Genomic DNA, 24,074 nt, shown 5'->3' with positions numbered 1-24,074 from the left:
CCAGGCTCCTTATCAGCTTAGCCGACCGGCAGGCAGAGCTAAGCTCATCCTTTCACTGCTGGCTGCTTATCTGGGACACACGATGTGTGGAGAACAGCCTGCCAGGCAGATAGGAGCCACGACTTTTCCTCTCAGAGCCCCAGCAGATGAGGGGAGCAGCGCTGACGGGCTAGGTCTGCCCCAGGGTCTCATGCCTTTCCTCTATTTGGGACAGCAAACATCTGTACTCTGGCATCATGGGGCAAGGAGCCGAGAACAGGCAGGGAATGCCTGCAGCAAGTGGGAGACACCACTGCCCCTCTTCCACCCCAGTCACTAAGGAGCTAGCCATGTGTGCTCACCACTTTGCCACCTTCTCCAAGGACCCTCAAGCCACCTCTGCAGCCCATCTCCTGGGCCCCATCCACCACCCTCCCCTCCACTTCTTTTTAGAAACCAAATCCCTGGTTTGGAGAGCATGGTAGGTTCCCATAGCGATGGGCCTTTTAGCTGTTTCCATGGCAACCAACACCCAGACCATTTAGTTGCTAGTCAACTGACAGCTGTAACTGAATAGGATTCAGTTTAGAATCTGAGGGATAGGCCAGGGGATTCTCTTCATAGAAGGAAACACAACAACCCAAAATGACTCAACTCTTCTAAAGACTTTTTTAGGCAACATCTGTGGAGATCCTGTGCCACTTTCTACCGCAGGTCACACAAGACTGCAGCTCCCATTCCCAACACACACACACACACACCCTCACCCTCCTCAGCTGAGTATCTCAGGCCTTTAAATCCCCCAGCTTCTATTTCCTGATCTCTTTCCCAAGGGTTCCTGGGAAAAGACTTGTTCAAGGTAACTATCACCTTGGCGACATTTTTCACACATAACCCTTTCCTCTGTGTCAGTGCTCTCCCTACGTACCATGACCCTGTCCTCAGAACAACCCAGTCATTTAAGCAATATTTGCTTCTTGGATTGTCTGATGTAAATGGCTAATCCCAGATCACCTTCCCTTAGCCTGGACCCCACCTATGTCAAGCCACTTTCCTATGTCCGTGGGTGTTCTCAGAGAACAGACTGTTTTATCAACCTTCGCAAAGCATAATTAAGATCAATCTGTTGCTTTTAAAAAGTCAACTAAAATTTCAAACCAAACATAGGGGATTAGAAATTACTCCATGCTCATTGCTTTTCATTAGCCTGAAGATTTGACGAAATGCCAGCCCTCCCATCTAACGCTCTCCCAAACTGGGCATACTGGGTATTGGATTCCCTTTATGCTGTAAACAGGGGTCTGCATCATGTTTTTTTAACCACTGGAGTCTGGGGTTTCTCTACTCTGGAACTCACGCAAGAGAGGAGCTGTCTAAGCCTCCATGGCTTGCTCAGTGGACTAGAAAAGCCTAAGAGCGTCACAGGAAAGAGCATGACCTTTTTGAGGGGGCTGCCCGCAAACCCTCTGTACAGAAGACGACCTTTCAAACTAATACCTCCGTGGGAGCCCTACCCAGCTCACTGCTGCAGGCTCCACGTAGCCTCACAATGGCTGGTAAACAGTTCTAAGCTGTCGCATGACCCTTCTGCTCTAACAGAAGGGTATACACTAGTGGGACTGCTTTTTTTCTGTCTTCCTTCAACATATGAGGGCAGAAGTACAAAATGCAGGGCAGGCAGTTGTTAGCCTCAAAGGAGCTCAATGACATGAGAGTCTTCTGGGATTAGGGCGAGAGCAGACGCATATGAGAACTGAGGTTTTCCAGGCACATGAGAAAGTTCCTGTGCATAGAGCATTGCCTCACTTTTGAGGTGACGTATCATCACACATCAGATTGAACCTTCTGATTTTCCTGCTATACCTAGATGAGGGACAATGTCTGTCTCTTGGAATGCAGCTAACATTTACTGATTATGTACTATGTGCCAGGGGTCATTCTAAATGCTTTACATGCATCGCTTCATTTAATCCTCACAGCTCTACTGTTATTAACCCTAGTTAACAGATAAGGAAACTGACACACAGAAAAGTTAAGGGATTTAAAGATCATACTGGTTATCCTACTGATTGGTGAAGCCAGGATCCAACTACCGGCAGTCTGAAGCCAGAAACTACAGCAGTTAACCACCTCTGGAATCCATTTAAGTTTGATATACCCAGGGTTCAGCATGTGGAGAGAGTGGGCTGTCCCTCTAGACACAGTGTGACAGGATACACAAAACATCTTAGCTAGAGTACAGTGGTTGAATGGCTCCAGGAATTAACTAGGAAATCTTGGCCGTTGATAACATTATTCCCAATCTATTGCTGTCCCCTGGTGGTTTTCCTGGGAAACTCACAAGCCAAAGAAATCCAAGAAATCTAGTGAAATCAGTAGGATGAAAAGAACTGGACCAAATGACTTATTTGCTGCATAAGCACCCCAGACTAAAAGAGATGACCTTCCACATTACCCAACTCCTTTGTGAATAGGGCTGTAATCTCTGTGACAGCTAAAACCTGACTGATAGTACATTGATTCAAAACAGCAAAATATATGCCCCATGATTATACTTGTACTTCAAGAGCAGGACACTCCAAGATTTAAATAATCTAGCCATTACTTCCTGCAACTTCACATTTCATCTTTAAGCTTCTAGGCTTTCTTCAAGGCAGGAGGTTCCCAAAGATTGCTGCACTTATGCCAACTTGTAACTTCCTACTCCCCGCCTCAACCCCAAATTCAGTTCCCCTGACCCTGCAGATGTTGTTATTCAACTAGGTGATGTTTGCTTTCACTGTTTCTTTCAAGCACACTTGGTGGTATAAGACTGTGCAAAGTGAAGCAAACAAGGTCGTTTTGTGTAAGATAGAGAGGTGAGGCCTAACTGTGTGAAAGGGAGAAGTGGCAGTTTCTGAAAGTCATGTCTTTACAGTACTGCACTCTGGGACCACGGGACCAGGTGTCCACCTACCATGGATCTGGGGGAACATACTCTGTGAAAGAAGCAGGTGTCCACAGCCCAGAAAAAAAGATTGACGAGTTTTTATTTATTCAAAGGGACATTTCCAGGTGCATAAAGAAGCCACAAGTTAGTGTTGTTAAAAAAAAAAAAAATCAAACATCTGCTAATCAAGTGATGCATTTAATGAAAACCACCTAAGATAGTAAAGGAGACATGAGCTAACTGCAGAGAATTTCTGTTGTAGAAGACCTCCCCTCCACTACCACGCTGGACACCACTGCACAGCAAGTCATGGCCAGTGAAGCAGCGGAGCTGGAGGTGAGGAAGCTCATTGGCCAGATGCACTGAACTCAACGAGGCACGTGGAGATGAGGAACTTGCAGATGTAATATCCCACTTAGATGGATGTGGTTTGGAACCCGTGCTTTGCTGCAAGGGCTAGTTACCCTAGGGCAAGTTATCCAATATCCCCCAAGCAGCCTCATTTGGATCATGTCTGGTTAGACCCTCCTTATCCCAAAAGCAAAAACCAAACCAAAACAAACAAACAAAAAACTCTCCCTGAAGACAATTAAATCAATCCCTACAGTCTCACTTTCTCTTCCTTCCTTCAACCCTTTTACAAAGGATAATACAGGGGCGACAGTTCTGAGCTCTCAGGAAATAGGGTCTTAGATGCTTTTGGAGGTTGAGAGGCTAGAACGGCAGTCTAGAAATTCCTTTCATCTTATGGCACTGATTTAGTTTAGACTTGATCTCTCCTCCTCTCCCTCCACCCGTGCTCTCTCACCCCCAGACGGACATATTGGCATCAAATAGCTCTAGCTTTCAATCTGTACTGGGATTTGCCAGCAGAAGAGACGTTGGTCGTTGTCATCCGTAAGTTCCCACTCCACCACCAGTTTTATCTGGAGAAAGAGAAAAAGAATTGGGAAAAATGAAACTAGAACCTCACCTCAATCCAGAATGGGTTTAACTATGAATCCTAAATGTAAATTGTAACAAACTGCCTAATTCCTCATCCTTTTCTTCAAGTCATGCCACCATGAAGGCTGCTTGGGATGTGGGCACAGCCCGTGTCCTTTAGCTTAGAAGGGCAAACCAAGTTACACCTAGGATTTGGTGTTAGCAGTTAGCTTCTCAAATACAATTTCTAAAGCATTTTTTCCCTCTGAGATCAATGGTACATAAATGAAGCCAGGACTTCCCTGGTGGCGCAGTGGTTAAGAATCTGTCTGCCAATGCAGGGGACACAGGTTTGAGCTCTGGATGGGGAAGATCCCACATGCCGCGGAGCAACTAAGCCCGTGTGTCACAACTACTGAGCCTGTGCTCTAGAGCCCGTGAGCCACAACTACTGAACCCCGTGTGCCTAGAGCCCATGCTTCACAACAAGAGAAGCTACCGCAGTGAGAAGCCCGCACACCACAACGAAGAGTAGCCCCTGCTCGCTCAACTAGAGAAAGTCCACGCGCAGCAAAGAAGACCCAACGCAGCCAAAATAAATAAATGAATGAATTAATTAATTAAAAAAAAATAAAGCCATCCATGAAAAATAATTTTACATTTAAACAATTTCACATGCATTTTGACAACCTGATCCAGCTTTTTCCAACTTTAACTATGAAGTATGAAGAGTAAAAAGTTAGATTCCTAGGTCTCAGGAAACTTACTTGTTAATTGGAAAATGAAATGTCAAAGCACAAAGGATGTTCAAAGAAGTTTAGGGTTGTATGAATACTTTCAGGGACAATGACCTTTGTGGCAATATAGTTTTGATTAATGCCCTTAAACTGTTTTTGTTTTGTTTTGTTTTTTTGCGGTATGCAGGCCTCTCACTGTTGTGGCCTCTCCCATTGCGGAGCACAGGCTCCGGATGCGCAGGCCCAGCGGCCATGGCTCACAGGCCCAGCCGCTCCGCGGCATGTGGGATCTTCCCAGACCGGGGCACGAACCCGTGACCCCTGCATCGGCAGGCGGACTCTCAACCACTGCGCCACGAGGGAAGCCCAAACTGTTTTTTCTTTCTTCAATAATATACCCCCTTAGAGATCTCTGCCTTGACTTGTTAACACTCATACTATGAGCTCTCTCTTCTAATTCTTAATAAGGCACTGGCACTCTGCCAGTCCTTTCTTAAGCTTACTTGCTTTTAGTTACAACCTCTCTTTTGTACTCAAAATGTTTCTTCAGAATGCAACATTTGAGTGACAGTGATACCCAGCTTCTTGAAACTTGTTTGATAAATTTTTCAAGACTAGTACACATCAACTACTGTTTCACTTAGTGCACACATTAACATAGTTTAAGCTGCTTTTCAAATGAAATGTCACTTAAGCTGCGTGGCATGGCAAAACCAACAAAAACAACAACCAACAAACAAAAAACAAATGAAATGTCACTTAACAATAGCTACCATATATTAAGTGCCTACTCGGTATCAGGCCCTAACTAGACACTCTAAGTTATTGAGGCTCAGATATGCCCATGATTACCTGGCTGCTCTGCAAATTAATCTACAAATCTCTTCCTGACCTTTAGGGTCTCTGATACCGCTTAAGCACAGACTCCCTATATTTGAGTCTTTTTAGAATGTCCTTTAATTACTTGCTGTTTCTAGGAAATAAATGGCCAGATTGCTCCTGGTTCTACTTGATCGCCTTTTAAGAAACACAGCTCTAAGGACTTCCCTGGTGGCGAGTGGTTGAGAGTCCGCCTGCCAATGCAGGGGACGCGGGTTCGAGCCCTGGTCCGGGAAGATCCCACATGCTGTGGAGCGGCTGGGCCCGGGCGCTACAACTACTGAGTCCACGTGCCACAGCTGCTGAGGCCTGTGCGCCTAGAGCCCATGCTCCGCAACGGGAGAGGCCACTGCAGGGAGAAGCTGCGCACCTTAGCGAAGAGCAGCCCCTGCTTGCCACAACTGGAGAAGGCCCGTGCACAGCAACAAAAAAAACCCAACGCAGCCAAAAATTAAATAAATTTTTAAAAAAAACAACAAAGAAATACAGCTCTTTTTCTTCATGGAAAAAAAGTAATCCCTTTACTTCCTCCATTCTTATCAAGATTCATATTGTTAAAACAGGCTCATTCCAGCAGGCTCTATCTCACAAGTGTTTGGTAGAAAAAGAAGTAGGTACAGCAGGGCGAGTCAGAGGTGAAGGTTGGGGGTGGTGGTGGTGGCGGAGGAGAGAAAGCAAAGGAAAAAGCCACCGCTCTGCTACGGACCTAGTAAATTACTGCTTTCTTGTTAAGAGATTAATGGAGAAACCAAGTTTTTCTGATAACAATGCTCTGACTACTTGAAATCTTGAACTATTTGGTACCTAGCTAAAATCTTATAACATTGCACAGGTTTTGGAATCACGAGACCTGGGTCTCAATCTAGGCTGTAATTCTTGGCAGAATGGACTCTGTTCATATTGCATAGCATTGGAGGCTAACATCTCTTCATCTGTAAAATGGGGATAGTATGACCTCTACACAGGTGGTCACAAGAATCTAGTGAAATACTGTATATAAAAAAGGCATCGTTAGGCCCAGGCTGACCATTAAGCAAGAGACAAAGAAAAAAGGGACACAGTGAAAACTCTCCACCCCAGCTCAAGATTCCTACACTCCTTTCTCCCAGGTGTCCAACTCTTCCTCATAGAGATAAAGGATTCTTATTCTAATCTTTTCTTCCTGCCCCCTCTCCTCATATTTCCAATCTAGTCACAGGACCTTTGGTGTCCTCAACTACAATGTCACTTACAGAGGGGTATTCACTCTTCACCGGTAGTTTATTCAAGTAGCTATAGGTCTTGTCTTTTTCAATGGGGCAGCTGATTCCACTCTTACAACCGTCAGGCTCAGGAATAGGAAAGGGAATCGCGACGCCCATCACAATGCCATGCACCACGGCTTTGCTACTTTGAGACTGAGTGCCTAAGAGAAAAAAAAAGAGAATAAGATGGTGATGGAAACAGCCTATTTCCAAACTGTAAATAAAAAATTCAGACATATTCTCAAGCAACGGCACTGCTGGGATAGCAAACCAAATTCTGTACCTCTTAATTCCTAGGGTCTATTTCTCTTTGGAGTTATACTTAGTACCTCCGTGAATGCTATACAGTAAGCATTCACTCTGAAACTTGAAAAATTACTGAATTATACAAAAAAAAAAAAAAGCAGTCAGTGGGGGCTGTTTTTTTTGCTGTTGACCCCACCTTGCTCTTCACTGCCTTCATAGTTTCTCAGGAGAATCAGAGCCACCTGGATGGATAAATAACTTTATCGAACAAGCTAACTGATTTTTGGTGGTAAACTTTCTGTTTACTATTTACATCAGGTTCTGTCAAAGTGTATTGCGTATCTTAAAGGGTTTGGGGAGACTGGTCTCTGAATTCTCAAATACCCTGTCCAAAGGATTCCGATAGAAATTAAGAATAAAATGGAAGACAATATGGAAAGAGGGAACAGGAGTCTCCTTAGAAATGCCACGGGCTGTAACAGCAGTGAAAGCGGTAACCCTTTAGAAACTGGGTAAAAGAAAGAGGAACATTTCTTGCTAACCTCTACCCTCCATATTGCAAGTTGGGCAGAGGAATAAATATACTAAAATTAGGGCAACTGGAGTTATGCACTATTAGGTTTTTCTGGAGATCCAGAGCATTGGCTCTGCTTCTTTCTTTCTGTCTGGGTTGGGAATTACTTTTGTTTAGAAGGTACTTTTTTGGTTTGGAACACTAGAGGGGACAGCGTATTGTCCAGGAGAGAGAACAACTCTAGGACTTAAGAGCTGTCTTTAGGCTTACAAACAAGAGATGACAGAAATCTCAAAGTTCCTAATTAGTCTGTCTAGTCTAGTTCCATAGGATAGAAAATGAGGGAAAGATTCAAGGTAGATGCTCTTTCTAGAAACAGAGATTTTCACATTGTCTAGATTCCTGGGAATCTGAAGGAAATGAATGTGGTACCAGAAAGAAACAAGTTCCAATAACATGCCTTCAAGTTGAAGAAGAAAGCTTCTTGATTGTTTCTTGGGTCACCAGTGAGTTCCCCAAACCTTACAGAGGCTAAATATTAATTGTTCCTATATTTTCAGGCAGAAAATAGACTTAACAGCCAGAAGATATATTGCTTGAAATAACACTTTGGAGGCGTTCCAGAGTCTACAGGGTTGGGGTCTGTACTAACACTCTGCAGTCAGTAGCTAAACAGAGTTGACACTCCCATGAAATGTGAACCAAAAATAGGGCACGGAGAAGCCAAGCTGTCTTCTTTGACCTGTGAAAACATGGAAATCCCCCTGTTTGCTCGAAGGGAGTCTGGCAACTATGGATTCTGAGAAACAGGCATATGGGAACCCAGTATGAGAAGGAAGCATAGTGAGTCCAAGCTTTGCCCATTGAGAGGGAGGTCACAGAATTCCTGACTGCAATTCCCCTCCCTCATATTCCCACAATTATTCCAATACTTGAGATTGATGTTACGCTTTAAGATGAATTTGAAGGTAAGAGCCACTTTTACTCACTACTGGTGAATGTGACATTGACACTGTAAGACTGTCCTTTGTGCAGTTGGCAGGGTTCGGTGGAGCACGGGTTCACATTCACTTCCTTTATAACTCCGACCCCAGAACCTGCAAAAGAAGAAAAATTTATTGAAATGGGTGGGAAAACAAACCTCCTAGGCTGTCTCTTACCTAACGGGAAGGTGCTCTGCCTTCCCAATGGGGGCGAGTTCTTTCTCCGACCATCCGTGGTCCCCGGGAAACTGTTCACATTTGACAGGCAAAAGGGAATTAAAGAAATTATTGAGTATATCTAGTCAGCTCCCCTGCTCTATATCCTGGGAGGGCTATTCCAGGGGAAATCATCCCCACCCTTCCTTCCATCCTGACACAGGATTTTAAAGCAGCACACTCAGCATAAGCGATGGCTCAGGTTGCACCGCTACTGTTTCCATTTGGAATCTTGAGACTGGCTGCTCCCTAACTGCCTTTCCCTACCATCTTTCAATCCTGTCCTGGTAGCTCTCCAGATCAGTGGTCTCTGAGCTTTGTACACTCCTACCGATGAGAACAATCTTAAGCATGCATCTGTAGTACACTCTACTCTGGAACCTGTGTTCTTCAAAATAAGTGTCTTTGAGGCAGGGTGTGTGTCCTTTTTTTTCAGTCTAAACAAGGACAAAAATACCTTGACCAAAAAAGGTTAAGTACAAATCTTTAAGAATCTCCTTACTTCATCCAGGCCCCTGAAACCAGACAGCTGAATGGGAGAGAATGCAAGTAAACGACAGGGTAAGCCTAAGCTCCGCCACTCATATACCACTGCTGACAGCTAGACTCTGGGATCCGACACCTGGCTTTGAAATCTCACTGGCTCCATTACTTACTATGGAACCTTAAGGCAAGATACTTAGCCTCTCTGGGGGCTAATAATGGTACCTACCTCATAGGGTAGGTGAGCTAATACACATATAGCTCTGAAATAAGTGCTTGGAACATAGTAATGCTATATAGGTATTCACTATTACTATCATATTGGGATTTAGTCCATGAATTCAATCTAGAGTAGCTGCTCCTGGGTGGGTTAGCAAGTTTCCCTTTCATACAAAGGGTGAGCCTCTCACCTCAAATTTACTTTGTGGGTAGAAATTATGGATCTAGACAATAGAATGGACTCTGTCTCAAAAGTAGAATGCATGAAGACAGAAAGGAAAAGGCAGGTTGAGAGCACATTATCTGCCTGCTCTTGGGTGGAAGAGTTGCATCGTATTGACTAACACTGCTTCAGCTAGGTCTGTAAATCATACTTAGCAGTTCCCTATCACCAACTTGCTTCTCCATCATGGCAAAGTTCTCAAACAATAAATACAAGATTCTCTTCTTTAAGCACTCTCTTCCACTCTGTCCTATCGTCTATGGCCAGGAAAGAAAATATCTGGAATTTTAGTCAACAACTTATTGAAAATCAGTGCTTATGCTGAACTAGTTTCAACTTCTAGTTTCTTTCAAGGCTGGGTCACATGATCTAGTAGGAACTGAGTAGAGGGCAGTACTTGTAGCTCCTTCATCCAGTTTTATTATTGCTGACAAGACGTTCCTGGACTTCCAGTGTCAATAGAGCAAACTTCTCAGTCCTAACCTGCAAAAATTGCAAAACTAGTTCGCTTGGCCCCATTTCTCACTTGAGGAAATACCACTTCAGGGAAAGGGGGCATAGAGTGGGACTCAAAAAACCTTTTGATGTGGGCACTGAAGTTTTTACACTGTATTTCCCAATTCAAAAGTAAATTGAAAGTCTGTAACTGAAACTCTCCTTCCCTTAAGAGGTTTTTGCCATAGGTCTAACACCTGCTTTATTCACATGAGCAGAACAATGTCAGGATTTAGTTTCCTTAGTTGTTTTTCTTTTTTTAATTTTTAATTTTTTTCGCCGTGCCGCGGCTTGCAGGATCTTAGTTTCCTGACCAGGGATGAAACCCCTGCCCCCTGCAGTATAAGCGGGGAGCCCTAACCACTGGATGGAACAGGCGAGTCCCCCCCACCTTTTTTTTAATGTTAATGTTACTGTTGAAACCCAAAGTGACTCACAAACACCCACTAGTTTCCTACTGCTTACTAGGAACCTGGTTCCTTACTGCTGTAAGAACTTGGGCAAGTACCTTAATGTGCCTGTTTCCTCATCTGTAAAATAGATTGTGAGAGTTGAGTGACAATAAAGTTAACAGTGTCTTCATCCAAATGTTGGCCACTAAGTTTAGTGGAGAGAAAGGCAGTAATTTGAGGTGATAATAGGATCTTTCAAATGCCAGTCTCCTAGTTCAGTGGAACCGCATTTGTTAAGTATAAACAGGCCAGAAATTTTTATTCCTTAATCACTCCTGTCTCCTAGCCCCCAACTTTGTTTTTGCCTCAACATGAATTTTGGAGATATAGTGGAAAGAGTATTTCTTCCCTCATTTACTTTTCCAACAAATATTTATTAAGCAGTTACTATTACCTGGGCACTGGATATGAAGGAGCAAATTTATTCTGGTTGCCATTCTGCTGTGTGACTGGGTAAGTAACCTAACATCTCTGGAATTCAATGATTGACTATAGGATCTCCAAGCTTCCTTCCAGCTCATAAATTTTATAAAATCAGTTTCATGCCTCTTTCATTTATTATTACACCTCTCCACTTCAGAAAAGTTCTGCTCAAACAATTTGATAGACTTGACTGAAGGAGCTCACAATTTCTACCCCCTGTTGTGCTTCTCAACAAAGATTCCAACCATAACTGCATGACAGGGTTATGCATCACAAGTTGTGACCAGCAACATGAGTTTTATAAATGAGAGGAAAACTGGTAAGAATCACAAAATTCCATAGCCCAAAGGACGCCCTAACGGAATAACTCATGAAAAGGAGAACTGACTTTCCATTTATCAGCAAAACGGAAATTTAAAAAAGCAAAAGGAGTGGAGAGGCAGAGGACATCCAAGGCACAAGGCATAAATAAAAAGCAGTTTTGCGCCGCACCCCTTACGCCCAACGCTGCACATGGACCTTCGGTTGTTTGCCCTACAATCTTTAGGAAACTTCAGCAAAAGGCCCACCTCCAGGAATGTGCTGGGATCCCAAACACGCGTTCCAAGGAAGGAGAAAAGTTGTGAGTGGTCGGGTTTCATCCAGGCCAGCACCCTGTCCCCTACCCCAACCCACTCCAGCCCACTCCACGAGGGGTCCGAGGCTGAGCCTGGCGGCCCGGGGGACCCACCCAACCTAGCTCGGAGATCTTAGCACCGGGTTCTGTCGGGGTCTCCCCGCAGAGGGTGCGGGAACCTCAGGCTGGCCCCGGGGCTCACCGCAGTCCTTGAAATGCACCGGCTCGGCCAGGGCGGAGGCGCTGAGTGCCAGGAACAGGAACGCGGCGCCCAAGAAACGCATCGCAGCTGAGACTACAAGCTCAAGGAACGAAGAACCGGATTCCGCGGTCACAAGATAAACCTTCAGGGGCGGGCCGGGGGAGGAGCCCAGTCAGGCGACCGGTCACCAGCAACCGGGTCCGAGGCCTACCCGCGCCCCGCCCCCGGCTCCAGGGAGCCAGACACAGGGTCCCAGACATTCGCAAACCCCGCCCATCCGGTCCGCTTTGCTGCCGGGCCAGCTGGCTTCCACCTCCCTCCGGCCCAGCTCCTCTCTCCAATGCTCCGTCCGGGCTTTGTGGGTGAGTCCCACAAATGCTTCCGCAACGGGAGCATTTCTAGCCAATCAAATCCCCCCTCCTCCTGCACCACCCAATAGGTGTGCTCAGAGGCGGGGTCTCTGTGGATCCCGCTTCCCGAGGCCCAGACGCAGAAGGGGATTGGGACAATGCGAGGGGCGGTGCTTGTGGAAGAAAATGGCGGCCGTCAGAGGGTTGAGTCTAACCGCTGTGGCCCTGAGAGCAGTCACTCTCTGGCCAGGGGGCAGGTACCAAGCCTAGAAAAGCACCTGGGAAGGGTGTTTGGTTCTGCGCGTCCAGGACTAAAGGGAAACTAAGGCTCGCGGGGGAGGTGAAGGTTTGGCGTGAGGCTGTCCAGGTGGAGGGACTTCAGGTTTGGCTTGAGGCTGTCCAGGTGGAGGGCGCCAGGTGCCTCTCTGCTCCCAGGCTCACCCTCCCCCCTTGCACAGCAGGCTCCTCGCGGCCTCCCGCGGACCTCGGGCGCTTCGGGAACTGTCGTCCTCCAGCCCCGAAGCTGGCGAAGGGCAGATCCACCTCACCGACAGCTGCGTCCAGGTAAGAGGCCGGACGCGGGGCAGCGGTGGCGGGCGAGGGCTGGGAGTGGGGGGATCTCCCCTTGGCCCACCTTTCTCTCTCCCCTTGCCTGGCATTCTTGACCCCCCTTCCTGCATTTCAGAGGCTTCTGGAAATCACCGAAGGGTCAGAATTCCTCAGGCTGGAGGTGGAGGGAGGTGGATGCTCCGGATTCCAGTACAAATTTTCACTGGATACAGTTATCAACCCCGACGACAGGCAAGGAGAAAGGGGTGGGTTCCCGGAGAATGTGCAGGAGGGATAAAAGTGTCTCCAGTTTAAGGTGCACTTTTATTCCACATTTAAAACGTTTGCTAAGGATAATTTAACATCACCCTTCTCACACAGTGGGGATACAGTGAAGATTTGTTGTCTTGATTCAAAATAACTAAGTCATAGGAGGAAAACTGGCCCGTCTAGGTGCATAGGGTAGTTGGTAGAGGGTCAGGCTGGACTAGAAAGATTCCAGGCTTAAACCTCTAAACATTTCCTAGTATTCATTCTATTGAATCTTTTTGCCTCAGAGAAGATCAGCACCTGTTAGAGGTAATAAGGGAAGCTTCCTCTGTATTTCAGAAAACAGAGGATGTGCATCTCTGGGCTCAGAGGGTGTTATGTTTTTGGTGTGTATGATATACATTAATGCCTTCTTCCCATCTTTTCAGGGTATTTGAACAGGGTGGGGCAAGAGTGGTGGTTGACTCTGATAGCTTGGCCTTCGTGAAAGGGGCCCATGTGGACTTCAGCCAAGAACTGATCCGAAGCTCATTTCAAGTGTTGAACAATCCTCAAGCACAGCAAGGCTGCTCCTGTGGGTCATCCTTCTCTGTCAAACTTTGATGTGATGACAGGTGACCCAGAGATGACCATCATCTGTACGGATTTGAGGAACCTGGGATTAGAAGAATTCTAGAGGTTTCCTTCCAATCCTGTCCCTCTCACAGTTTCATTTCCCTCGATCCAGGAATGCTGTGTTTCACCACTATTTATTTTCAGAATGTGAAGCTTTTTCTCTTGAGTTAATTTCTCCCTCACAGTTGTAAGGCCAAGCCTGTAGATGCTATTACGTAAGATTTAGTAACTTGTCGAAACCAGTATCCTCTGTAGAGCCTCCAAGTTTCCAGAATTTGGAATTCTCTGGCCTTCAGAGCTACTTGTACATAGGTGTATAGCTGTGTGTAAAAGCTTCATTTTAAAGAAAGTCCTTAATTACTTGTGTTGTGGATCAGGGTCATAGATTGGGTGGGTTGAACACTGGTTACTAGGCCAGAGAGGATGAAAAAGGCAAATGAAATGTTATCTTTTTCATTTCATCCTTCCTGAATGTGCTAGTTGACTTACCCTTATTTTCTATGCAGCCCATTCTCTGCTTCCCATTTGTTACAGCAGATACATTTTCCTCTCATACTCATGAATCTGCTAGATTCACAAAACCAATTGCCCATCACCCAGAAAACTTGGACCTAAACCTCACTGATACTTGAATTGTTTGAAAAATAGCCTCATACTCCATATTCACACAGACATTTTAAGCTTCTTTGATCCTTTAGTGACTGAATCTTTTTAGAATATGTTGCTTCACTTACCTTATGGTGTAAAATGTTTCTGATCTCATTGCATAGCAGGAGGTGGTCCCTTTGTTGGCACAGATAATAGATACTTGGGGATTTTTTTTTTTTTTTTTTTAGTTTGGACTACCAGATAAAATGCAGGATGCCCATTTAAATATGAATTTCAGATAAATAGCAAATAATTTTTAGTATAAGTGTGTCTCAGTGAATACTAGAAATTATTTGTTGCTTATCTGAGATTCAAATTTCACCGGGTATCCTGTATATTTACTTGTTAAACTTGGTAACCTTACTTTAGAGTCACTGAAAGAAGAGCTTTTTAGCCACAAATTCCAATAAATTTTAAAGTACTTGTTTGGTAAAGCACTTAAATAAGCTGAAGAGCTAGAAATGATTGTGGTGTGTGTGTGACGGGGCTGGGGCAGCCAGAACTGCATGGACAGACAACTAAGAAAAGATAAAAACGCCACCACCATGACAAATGATTAATGAATGCTAATGCTGGGGAAGCCACAACCAAGTTGATTCTGTAAGGATTATTGGTTAAACCCATCTTTTCCTCGAGAGCCTAAAAGTTCATGTTGGCAAATCTTGCATTTCTGGACTGGATTGAAATTTTTCTAGACTGGATTGGAATTGAGGTCATTCAATAAAGAATTTACCATTAGAAAAATAGAAATACAGAATTTAGAGACAAAATAGCTGAGACAGAAACTTCATACTTACATTTTCAATATGGGAAAACCTAGGACTTAGAGAAAACAAACCTATCGTGTGTGCAGTCTGTACAAAGATGAAAGAAAGGGACACTCAGAAACCTGAGCAGTTTTTTTTTTAGCAGATATCCATGGAAGGGGGCACAAAGCAGCATACTGTGGAAGTGTCTGTGTGTAACTTTACTAAGCCATTGAAAGTTGCTGCCAATACCTGGGCCTAATAAGATTTTCAGCTCAGACTAAGGCCTTTCATCCTCGTTAGAGATTTTGTTACATTTTAGGTGTTAAACCTCTTCTTCCATGATATTTTTGTGGGTTATTTATTTATATGGTGATCTTAGCACCGGCATAATAGCTTTAGTTCAAAAAACAATTAAATTCCAGTGGTCAGTTAGGTAGGAACAGTGTCTCTTTGATTGACCATGTGTAAATACCTCATATTAATGGAAGAATTGGAATTTTGTGTTTACAAAGGGTAGGTTAGGGAGGAATCACCTTATCGCACTGGAAAAGCTTCATAGGGAAACCTGAGGTCCCCATTGGAGGAGGGCAATGTAGAAATTTTAAGAACACAGGGCAGGGGGAGTTGATAGCATCAAGGGGATAGGGCAGTTGGCTTGGAATAATAGTAAGTGGAGGTAAAATAGGTTTAGGATCTTCTGTAGGCTCTTCTGACCAGATGCCCTCTTCCTGGCAGGCCGTACAAGCCAGCGCACGTTTTCACAAATTTTGCTCACTGTGCAGTTCATTTAGGAAAACGTTATACTCTTCCAGTATCAGCTGGAAGATTTTTTTGCCTCCCTATTACTTTGAGGGGAGGTTATCAAGAGGCTATTTATTGCAGAATTGGTTTTGTTTAACTTCATAAGCTAGTGACTGCCTGGGGCAACATGCCCCACCATTGCCGTAGCCAAACATAATTGTGTAAGGACTGAAGGCACAGGAGCCCTCCCTCTGCTTTATGTGTGAATCTTTATGTTGTTGGCTCAAAAGAGGGGGCTTCTTGGTCAACATCCAGATCTTTCCTTGTTGCGGAATCATACTCTTCAGTTACATGATTGATAGTGACCAGTGGTATATAAACTATAGGTGTCCCACCCACCCTTAGTTTCTTTGGGAATGTTGACCAGTTACAAGGGATTCAGAAGTAAGAGATTAGGAAGGACTACTAAGGTAGGTGTCCAAGAAGATACTCTTCTTTCTCTAACTTTTCTTCTGAGAATTGCGCCCCATTCTTTTGGTCTTTTGTCATAAAGCGTGAGCGGAGGGTCGATATTTGGCAGGAGCATCCTGTACAGAGAAGTGGGCAGCACTGACTGTCATGGGGTAGCCCTCCCGTGAACTCTGGCCCTGAACTGACACCCTGCAGTGGGCAGAGCCTGACACTGTCCCTTGCAACATTATCCTGGCCTTGCGTGTTTGTCTCAAAAGCAGGAAACTCCTCTACTTTTCTAGATATCTTGCATTGATGTTTATGATTGCTCTTTTAAAATCCTTGTTTGCCATTTCTCCACAGAAATGCCGCAGGGCTGTTTAAAGGACGTTTGCTTTAAGAAGTTTTGAAATAATTATCATCTGGCTTTAATTGTAAAATATAGTCAGATAAGTATATAAAGAGAGGGCGCATTTAAGCAGTCTATGTCCAGCAGCTGTATTTAAAAATATTTTATTTTTGAATAGGTAAGACATATGGTACAAAATTCAAAAAGACACAAAAGGGAATACAGTGAAAAGTCTCCCAGTCCTGTGCCCATCCACTCTGTTGCCCTCCCCATCAACTACCCTTGTTTCTAAGAATTTAGCCCGCAGGTACAATTCCGTAGATGTAATGTGAAATAACATATGCACAAGAATGTTCATTACAGCATTATTTTTAATAGCAAAAGATAGGAAACAATGGAAATATCCATTAATAGGGGACTGATTAAATAAATTATGATTTATCCGTTCAGTGGAGACGTATACAGTTATAAAATAGAATGAGACAGCCCTTTATGTGCAAGTATGTATTAAGTAAAAAAGGTGCAGAACGGCATGCCATTTGTGTTTCTAATACAAGGAAGTATGTGTATATGCATGAACTATCGCGGGAAGGGCGAGCAGGAAGGCGAGGGCTGGGAGGAGGAGCGGTGGGAACGACATTTAAGGAAGTGCACTTCTCGAAGGGTATATTGAGGAATGGTGAGTTCTCTGAAATACAGCGTGTGAGGTGGAGCGGCAAGGATGAGGTTATATCCAATTCTTTTCCCCCTCTGTTTTAGAGAAATAGCAATAGCAGTGTAGGCTTCACTTTGTTGTATAACCTTCCTTTTTCCCTTAATCTATTTTGGAAATCTTACCCAGGCATTTAGAGCCACTTTTTTTTTCTTATTAGGGCTCCATAGCAATTAATTGCTTCTAACCTTTTGCTATTACAGATAATGCTATAATAAGTAACCTCTTGCATACGTCATTTTTCATTTGGTAAGAATATATCTGAAGGTTAAATTCCGAGAAGTGGAATTACTGATTTAAAGAGTAAGTGCTTTTATAATTTTGAAAGACACTGCCATATTATCCTCTTCAGAAGCGGTGTCAATATATACTCCTGTCAGCTATGTACGTGAGTACCTCTTTCCCCAGGTGCTTGCCAACTAGGAGTTTTAACAAACTTAAATCTTTGCCAATCTGACAGTTTAAAAAAGTGTCTCAGTGTAGTTTTAACTTGTATTTCTTTTTATTATGAATGAAGGTCAGAATATTTTCATATGTTTAAGAACTATATATTTTTGTCTGCTGAGAACATCTCAACTAGTATAGTGACCCAGATAGAACAAATTATTTAAGCTTTGTAAGTCCAAGTTCCTCATCTGTAAATTGGGAATAAAAGTAGTAAGTAGGATTGTTGGATGATTAAATGAAATTTGTGTACAGTATTCAACACAGGCCTGGCACATAGCAAGCATTCAATAAGTTATTTTGTGATGGCTGACAGAGCAGCAGGTAGGACAGGACAGATTAAATTAAGAAAAGAGCATTCATCTCCATGTCTTCAGGCACACAGAGCCTTGTTCATTTACATTGCCATTCATCAGAAATGCAAAGTCAGAGCTTTCTTTGTCTTAGAAGAGGAAAGAACCTTTTCCTATTGGCTACTGGAACCCAATCATAGGCTATCGGCAGAGCTGGCGAGGGGGTAGCACAGCCTCATCTCTAACATTTAGACTCAGCCAAGAAATTTGGTTTATAAGTTTGGTTTAATATGAAATAAAAACAAAAACAGAAGAGCCCAGATGTACATTTCTTTATTCCACCGTGGTTTTAAACTCCCAGCTAGCCAAGGTTGGAGTGAGTCTCTACTTGTAAACTCAGTGGGATGCCAGCCAGCCGTTTTATGAAAGGGAAGAGGACAGAGGCCTCTTGAGTTGAGAGAAGAAACAACGTAGGAAATCTCGCTTCCCCTAAACAAGATTACACTGTATTTCATAAGCTAGAAAATAGACCTCTTTATTTTTAGCACATCAAACTGGTGTCCACAAAAGGAGAGCCCAGGAGAGATTTGTTTCCTGTAAGAAGCAGTATGTATTTAACAGAGGTCTTCTGAGGTGGGCACCCTGCTTTGTGGTAGCCCTTGCTGTGGTGTACAGGAGCTATTGCTGGGTAGATTCTGAATGTTTATTTACCTGAAGCTACTGAATATTTTCTTTAGACTTGTATAAAGCCCTGGCTCCCCCTTTTTTTATCAACTCCCCATATTTTTTTACATTGCCTTTTTGCTGCTTTCTCAGGCTCCTTGCTCCCCTTCATCTGTGTCTCTTACTAGCAATATAGTATCAGTCTTGCTTCTCTGAGATGAGGGGATCTTCTGCCCCTCCCCGGGGCCACAGAACTGGCAACAAGGTGGAGATGTGGCACAACTGGCCCAGACCAGATTTGCTGAGTGGTGGTGATGGTTCTTGGGAGGAGGCATTGGAGTCACTCCCCAAACTCCCCCCAATCCTTTTTTGCTTGATAGATTCTGAAGGACCATCCCAGGGCAGATATAGCCTCTGATCCAGGTGTGGAATCATCAGGATGATACGTGGATCATGGCTGGAAAAGGGTGTGTGCAGTGTGAGGCCGAAGGACCTTGCATGTTTGCACAGCTTGAGGGGCTGGTTCAGGGCCATCCTTTGGTAAGCATCCCATAGCAAGGCCAGGACAGATGGCAGACTGGGCCTCACGGCCAGTGGTTGAAGCATTAAAGCACTTGGTGGTGGTTGAGCCAAGCAAGGGCATGGCGGTGTGGAGGTGGTGACAGAAGCTCACAGGCAGAGCCGAAGCTGGGGGAGATGAAAAGCAGGTGAGGCTGGCTGGGAGCTGGCTGCAGGGCCTCCTGCCTGGTGTCTTCATGTCGTCCCCCCAACCAGGAGAGCTTCCTCAAGGCCCCGCCTGTGGCCAGGGCCCACTTCCAGGTAACCGCCTGCACTGACTCCTCGCCGCTACTCCTTGGCGGTGCAACGTGGGGGGCCTGCCTCGGCAACATAACCTGGGGGGCAGTGGCAGCGGTAGGAGCCCTCCGTGTTCTCGCAGTGACCTTGGACACAGAGTGCTGCAGGCCCGTTCAAGTCATCACATTCATTCACATCTAAGAGGAGGAGAGGGAAGAGAGAGCTGTAGGGAGCCCACGTGCCTCCGGCCTGCTGCCTCTGCCCCTCTGGCCACTAAGCCCTGACCCCTGCCCTGCAGTGCAATCCTAGATGTGGTGGCCGGAGGATAAAGCCACTGCCCGAAAGGAAGCAACTCACGGATACAAAGCCGGTGATAGTGAGCCCATACTGTGACCATGCTGTCTTGTCCCTGCCTTTCTTCTATCTGGGAACCTCCATGGAAAGGGCTTTCTAAACACAGCGTAGACCTTTGGAGCTCTCGCCCCTCGGCCTGGAGCCCGGCAGGCCTGCTAGGGGGCAGCAGTGAATCTCCCAGCTAGGCTCCGTCCTGTACCCTCAGTGAGCAGTGGGCCAGTCTGACTTTTCCACATGGAGCCAGCAGGGCCGTCCTGCTCCCTGGGCATTGCCACTCTGATTCCAAACCTACCCACACAGGCCATGTTGGCCGTGTCCAGCTGGAAGCCCTCGAAGCAGTCACAGGTGTAGCCCTCCTGCACGCGCACGCAGCGGCCATTCTCACAGCCGTTCAGGATGCCGCACTCCTCGGCCTGAAGCCCTTCAAAGCCGGCCTGGTGCTCTGGTAGGAGGGAGTCAGAGAGAGAAGGGGTCTGAGGCCTTGTACTCCACCCTGGGGCCCTCGCCCTCCGCTCAGAGGGTTTCCCCTAATGAACTCCTGGGGTCGGGGTGGGAAGGATCATAACACTCTCACAGAAAGATGCTGAGACAAAAAGCAATACTCTTAAAAATAAGTACGTGTCATTTTAGATGGAGAGGCACGCTTACTTTAAATGAGTGCTCTGGGGAGGTTGGGACTCATTGCTTTCACAACGCCAGGGCTCCTGAGCGCTTGGGTGTCCCTGTACAGTTTTGATTTTGTTGTGGTTGGTGGCAGGGTATTTTGTTAAAATCTTTACATAGTTTTTTTGGGGCGGACACGATTGGTAGCAAAAGGGAATTACCCTCACTCACCACAAAGCAAAACTCCTCCAAGATCTGCCTAACCCTCTTCTTTCTCTAAGCAACCCCCCTCCCCTGGAAACGACCCTGTCCCTAATCTCAGTGCAGTTTTGATCAGTCTGATGCAGTGGCTGTCCCCATGGCAGGTACTGCATCCACTGCACAGATGCCGCGTCCGACTTCCTCATTAGAATCCAAGTCCCGAGTGCTGGGGTCATTGCCACTTACAAACTGGGTGACCACAGTGGAACTTTAAAGTGATTAGAAATCCTTGATTCCCATTTCAGGTCACAAGTATGAACCTGTAGAGCAGGGTATCCTGCATACTGTAAGTGGCGTGGTGGGAGTGTGCTTTTGTCCCCCTCTTCAACTCCCACAGGCAGCTTTTGGGGTTGGGATGATGCCCTGTACCTCTCTGTGTCCCCTGTGCTAGTCCATCAGAGGGAGGTGTTAACGTGTGACCCGGGCGTTTGGAGTTCTCCCTTGAGTGACCCGTGAGGAGGCTTGGGGGTCTTTTCCCTTCCCTGTCCTCACCCTGCTGACAGTGATGAGCAGATGGAGGAGATGGAAGTGAAACAGCTTCAGAGCCCACCTCTTCCCCATTTTTGCAGCAACACAGACCTGGATGGCTGGCCACGTAGTGGGGCTGGAGTTCTGAGGGCTGCAGGGGAGGCTCAAGGACCGGTGTGCGGTCCTCTGGGCGGCTGGCCGTGTTGGGGAAGGGCGGCTCAGGGATGGTGTCCTCGGGGCCCAGGTAGTTGTAGAAGGGGACCCCGTCTGGGCCATAGAGGCTGTAGTGCAGGTCCTCGGGCCCAGGGCCATACTCATAGCCGGGCCGGAAGTGGACCCCGGCCTCCCGCTCCGCTTCAATGCGGGCCACGTTGCACAGCTGAGCGTAGACCTCTGTCAGGGAGGAGGGAGAGAGGAAGCTGGGCCTGGCTCCTGGTAGCTGAAGCCTGGAGTGCTCTTTCCCCAGCTCATGCTCACCGCCCCACGGAGAGAGGGAGCGTGCTGGGACTGCCGTCCTCTGTCCCCAAACAACAGGGACAGAAGACAGGGCCTTGACTTGCCCTACTCCATTTTAAACCCACAGACCTGGCTGACTGTGGATTCCAAGGTGAGGACAGCCCCTACCCTGGGGCCCAGCCCAGCTCCGCAGGTGTCCCCCCTTCCCTCCTTCAGGCACAGGCCGCCCTTCTCACCAGAGCTCCTGGGGGGGCACAGAGCACACTGCTGGCTCCAGGCCTCGCCGTCCTGGCAGCAGCACTCAGTGTAGGTGGTGTGGCGCCCGTGCAGGGGATGGCTGCACACGTAATTGGTGACTTTTTTCCAGCAGATGTCCGTGTGGATGTCATGGTCAGGCAGGTCCTCTGGCGGCACAGGGCACGGAGGCATGTGAGCCCCCCAGCCCAGGTCCGCTCCCCCGGCTGCCCCACCGCCCCATGGCCCCCCCACTGACCCGCACTGCTGGTGCTGTTCACGCAGCGCTGCTGGCTGAGGTCCAGGGTGAGGGGCGGGCTGCAGAAGCAGTGGAAAGAGCCTTCCGTGTTCATACACCCGCCGTTCTCACAGGCCATGTCCTGGCACTCATCGTGATCTGGGAGGCAGGGAGATGGGAGGAAGGTCGAGGGCAGTGCCAACGCGGCCTGCCCACAGGCCACCTTCAGGGAAGGGGGTTTTCTTGTAACTGTGTCCCCTCCTCACCCCCTTCCCAGGGATGCCTTTCCGGTAGGTTCCCTCACCTCAGACCTGCCCGCTGTAGTGGGTGTCTTCCCTGGGAAGGGGAACTCCCAGCAAGAATTGGGCTGGCTGGCAGGGGTGGGTGAGCACTCAGCTCTGGGCCCCAGGGTGGGGAGGGGTGCTAGGTGTCTCACCCTCACACTTCCTGCGGGCAGCGTCGTAGTGGTAGCCAGGATCGCACAGGCAGATGTAGCCAGGCACCGTGTTGAGGCACCGGCCGTTCTGGCAGAGACCAGGCCCAAACATCACACACTCGTCGGCATCTGTGGGAGGGCAGAGCTGAGGCGAGGGGAAGGCGAGAAGCAGGATGGGGCAGTTCTTAGGACTAGGGGTTCCAAAGCCAGACTGGCTGGGGTCGAATCCCGGCCTTGCCACTTGCTAGGTGGGTGACTTCAGGCAAATTGCTTAAGTTCTCCTTGCCTCAGTTTCCTACCTAGAAAATACGGATACCACTACGTAACCTCTTAGAGTTATGATGAGGATTAAAAGGTTAGTACATGTAAGGGGCTTAACACGGTGCTTGGCACGTAGCAAGCATTCAAGGGGAACTACTTCCATTTCTGTTATTTCCTTTTCCGGTTTCAGGTGTGAGCCCATTCCTGAACCACCCTTCCTGAGTGTGAGTTCCCCAAAGTTTTGGGCTTCGTAAGTGGGGCCAGGGAGACCAGCAGCTGCCTCTGGCCTGTGTCCCTATGCCCTGTGACTGGGTTAGTCAAGGCATCATAGTTTGTTCCTTGGAGGGTTCAGCCTCGAGTGAGCAGAGAAACCAAAATGGGGTTGTATAGACACTTCAGGAGGAGCTCAGGTCAGAACTTCCAGCTAAAAATCTGCAGCCCTGGGACAGGAACGTTGGTTGGAAGCACCCTGAGAGGCAGGGACTGCATGCAGAGTTTCCCTGGGGGCCTCCTGGAGGACGAGGCTGGGCCTAGTCAGGTGAGTGGCGTTCGGGAAGGAGGGTCTGTAGGGAGGTTACCTGTGTATGTGGTCTGTCCAAACATCCAGGCTCCTTCCACAGGGATGTAGCCTTTCCCACTAGGGCAGATCTCGCTGAATTCGACTGTGCAGGGAGGCATCCAAGCTCAGAGGGAGAAGGGTTCTGCCACCCCCCCTTCCTCTCCCCGCTTCTTTCAGTGTCACCCTGCAGAGCTGACCCTGAGAGGATTTGGGACCCTTGGGGGCCTTACCTGAGTCCTCGGCTGGGCACAGCTCACAGGCATCTCCCCAGCCGGTGCCCTGGGTGCAGCAGCACTCGGCCTGCGTGGTGTTCCGGCCCAGAAGACTGGAGCAGGGCGGCTGGCCCTTTTGCCCAGAGTAGCATCCCATGCGGATGGGGCCTGGGGGGTGTTCCCCTGCCGGGGCCTCAGGGATCCTGTGACCTATTTGCGATAGAAGCCCCTTATTATTGTCTGTTCATGGCCCCCTGGGGCACCCTAGCCTTTGAATTTATTTTAAAATTTAACCATTTATATAGCGCTTTACAGTGTGCGAAATGCTTCCATCGTCTCGCCTGATGCTCTTCACACCCGTACGGAGAGCTCACCCGAGGCCATCTGTCCTAGAAGAGGCAACCGAGGCTTCGAGAAGCTAGGTGACTTGCCAAAGCCACCTAGTGGCTTAGCAGAGAGTTGACCCCCGTTCCTCTGGTGCCAAACCCCCGCTCCTTCCAGCGTACCATGCTGCCTCCCTCCACTGCAGTGGGGCGCCCCCAGTCCCTGGCATACCGTATGGGCAGCCCTCTCTGCCCATTCCTCTGCTTCACACTGTAC

General features: G+C 47.2%; 3 protein-coding genes across 10 annotated transcripts in view; 1 reads left to right on the top strand and 2 right to left on the bottom strand.

Moving 5' to 3' along the window:
* Positions 1–2,984: 2,984 nt before the first annotated feature.
* Positions 2,985–12,064, bottom strand: NPC2 (NPC intracellular cholesterol transporter 2). The gene is made up of 4 exons (XM_067730221.1): positions 11,765–12,064; positions 8,442–8,549; positions 6,681–6,853; positions 2,985–3,834 (listed from the first exon to the last, which is right to left on the bottom strand). Exons 1-4 carry the CDS (start codon positions 11,844–11,846, stop codon positions 3,748–3,750), a joined length of 450 nt encoding a protein of 149 aa, XP_067586322.1. The 5' UTR covers positions 11,847–12,064; the 3' UTR covers positions 2,985–3,747.
* A 160-nt stretch (positions 12,065–12,224) lies between these two features.
* On the top strand, positions 12,225–19,210 carry ISCA2 (iron-sulfur cluster assembly 2). 2 transcript variants are annotated; one of them, XM_067730214.1, is made up of 4 exons: positions 12,225–12,371; positions 12,573–12,678; positions 12,800–12,915; positions 13,362–19,210. In XM_067730214.1, the coding sequence occupies exons 1-4, from the start codon at positions 12,301–12,303 to the stop codon at positions 13,534–13,536; spliced, it is 468 nt and encodes a 155-aa protein (XP_067586315.1). In that variant the 5' UTR covers positions 12,225–12,300; the 3' UTR covers positions 13,537–19,210. The 2 variants fall into 2 exon arrangements, with proteins under 2 accessions (XP_067586315.1, XP_067586317.1); XM_067730216.1 differs by having other exon boundaries at positions 12,231–12,371; positions 12,576–12,678.
* LTBP2 (latent transforming growth factor beta binding protein 2) overlaps positions 16,634–24,074 on the bottom strand; it is a 100,225-nt gene continuing 92,784 nt past the window's right edge. For 4 of the 7 annotated variants that reach the window (XM_067730197.1, XM_067730184.1, XM_067730204.1 and 1 more), the window contains 8 exons: positions 23,493–23,684; positions 23,282–23,365; positions 22,443–22,571; positions 22,028–22,165; positions 21,771–21,938; positions 21,103–21,471; positions 20,039–20,188; positions 16,634–19,589 (listed from right to left, as the gene is read on the bottom strand). In XM_067730197.1, coding sequence (XP_067586298.1) covers positions 19,444–19,589; positions 20,039–20,188; positions 21,103–21,471; positions 21,771–21,938; positions 22,028–22,165; positions 22,443–22,571; positions 23,282–23,365; positions 23,493–23,684 — 1,376 coding nt within the window. In that variant the 3' untranslated portion in view covers positions 16,634–19,443. The remainder of the gene's footprint in view (positions 19,590–20,038; positions 20,189–21,102; positions 21,472–21,770; positions 21,939–22,027; positions 22,166–22,442; positions 22,572–23,281; positions 23,366–23,492; positions 23,685–24,074) is intronic. The other 3 variants (XM_067730209.1, XM_067730191.1, XM_067730205.1) reach the window with 1 other exon arrangement.

The sequence above is a fragment of the Pseudorca crassidens genome, chromosome 1 (assembly GCF_039906515.1).
Source record: "Pseudorca crassidens isolate mPseCra1 chromosome 1, mPseCra1.hap1, whole genome shotgun sequence".
NCBI lineage: Eukaryota > Metazoa > Chordata > Mammalia > Artiodactyla > Delphinidae > Pseudorca > Pseudorca crassidens.
The sequence above is the reverse complement of the archived record's forward strand: the minus strand, read 5'-3'. Positions and strand labels throughout refer to the sequence as shown.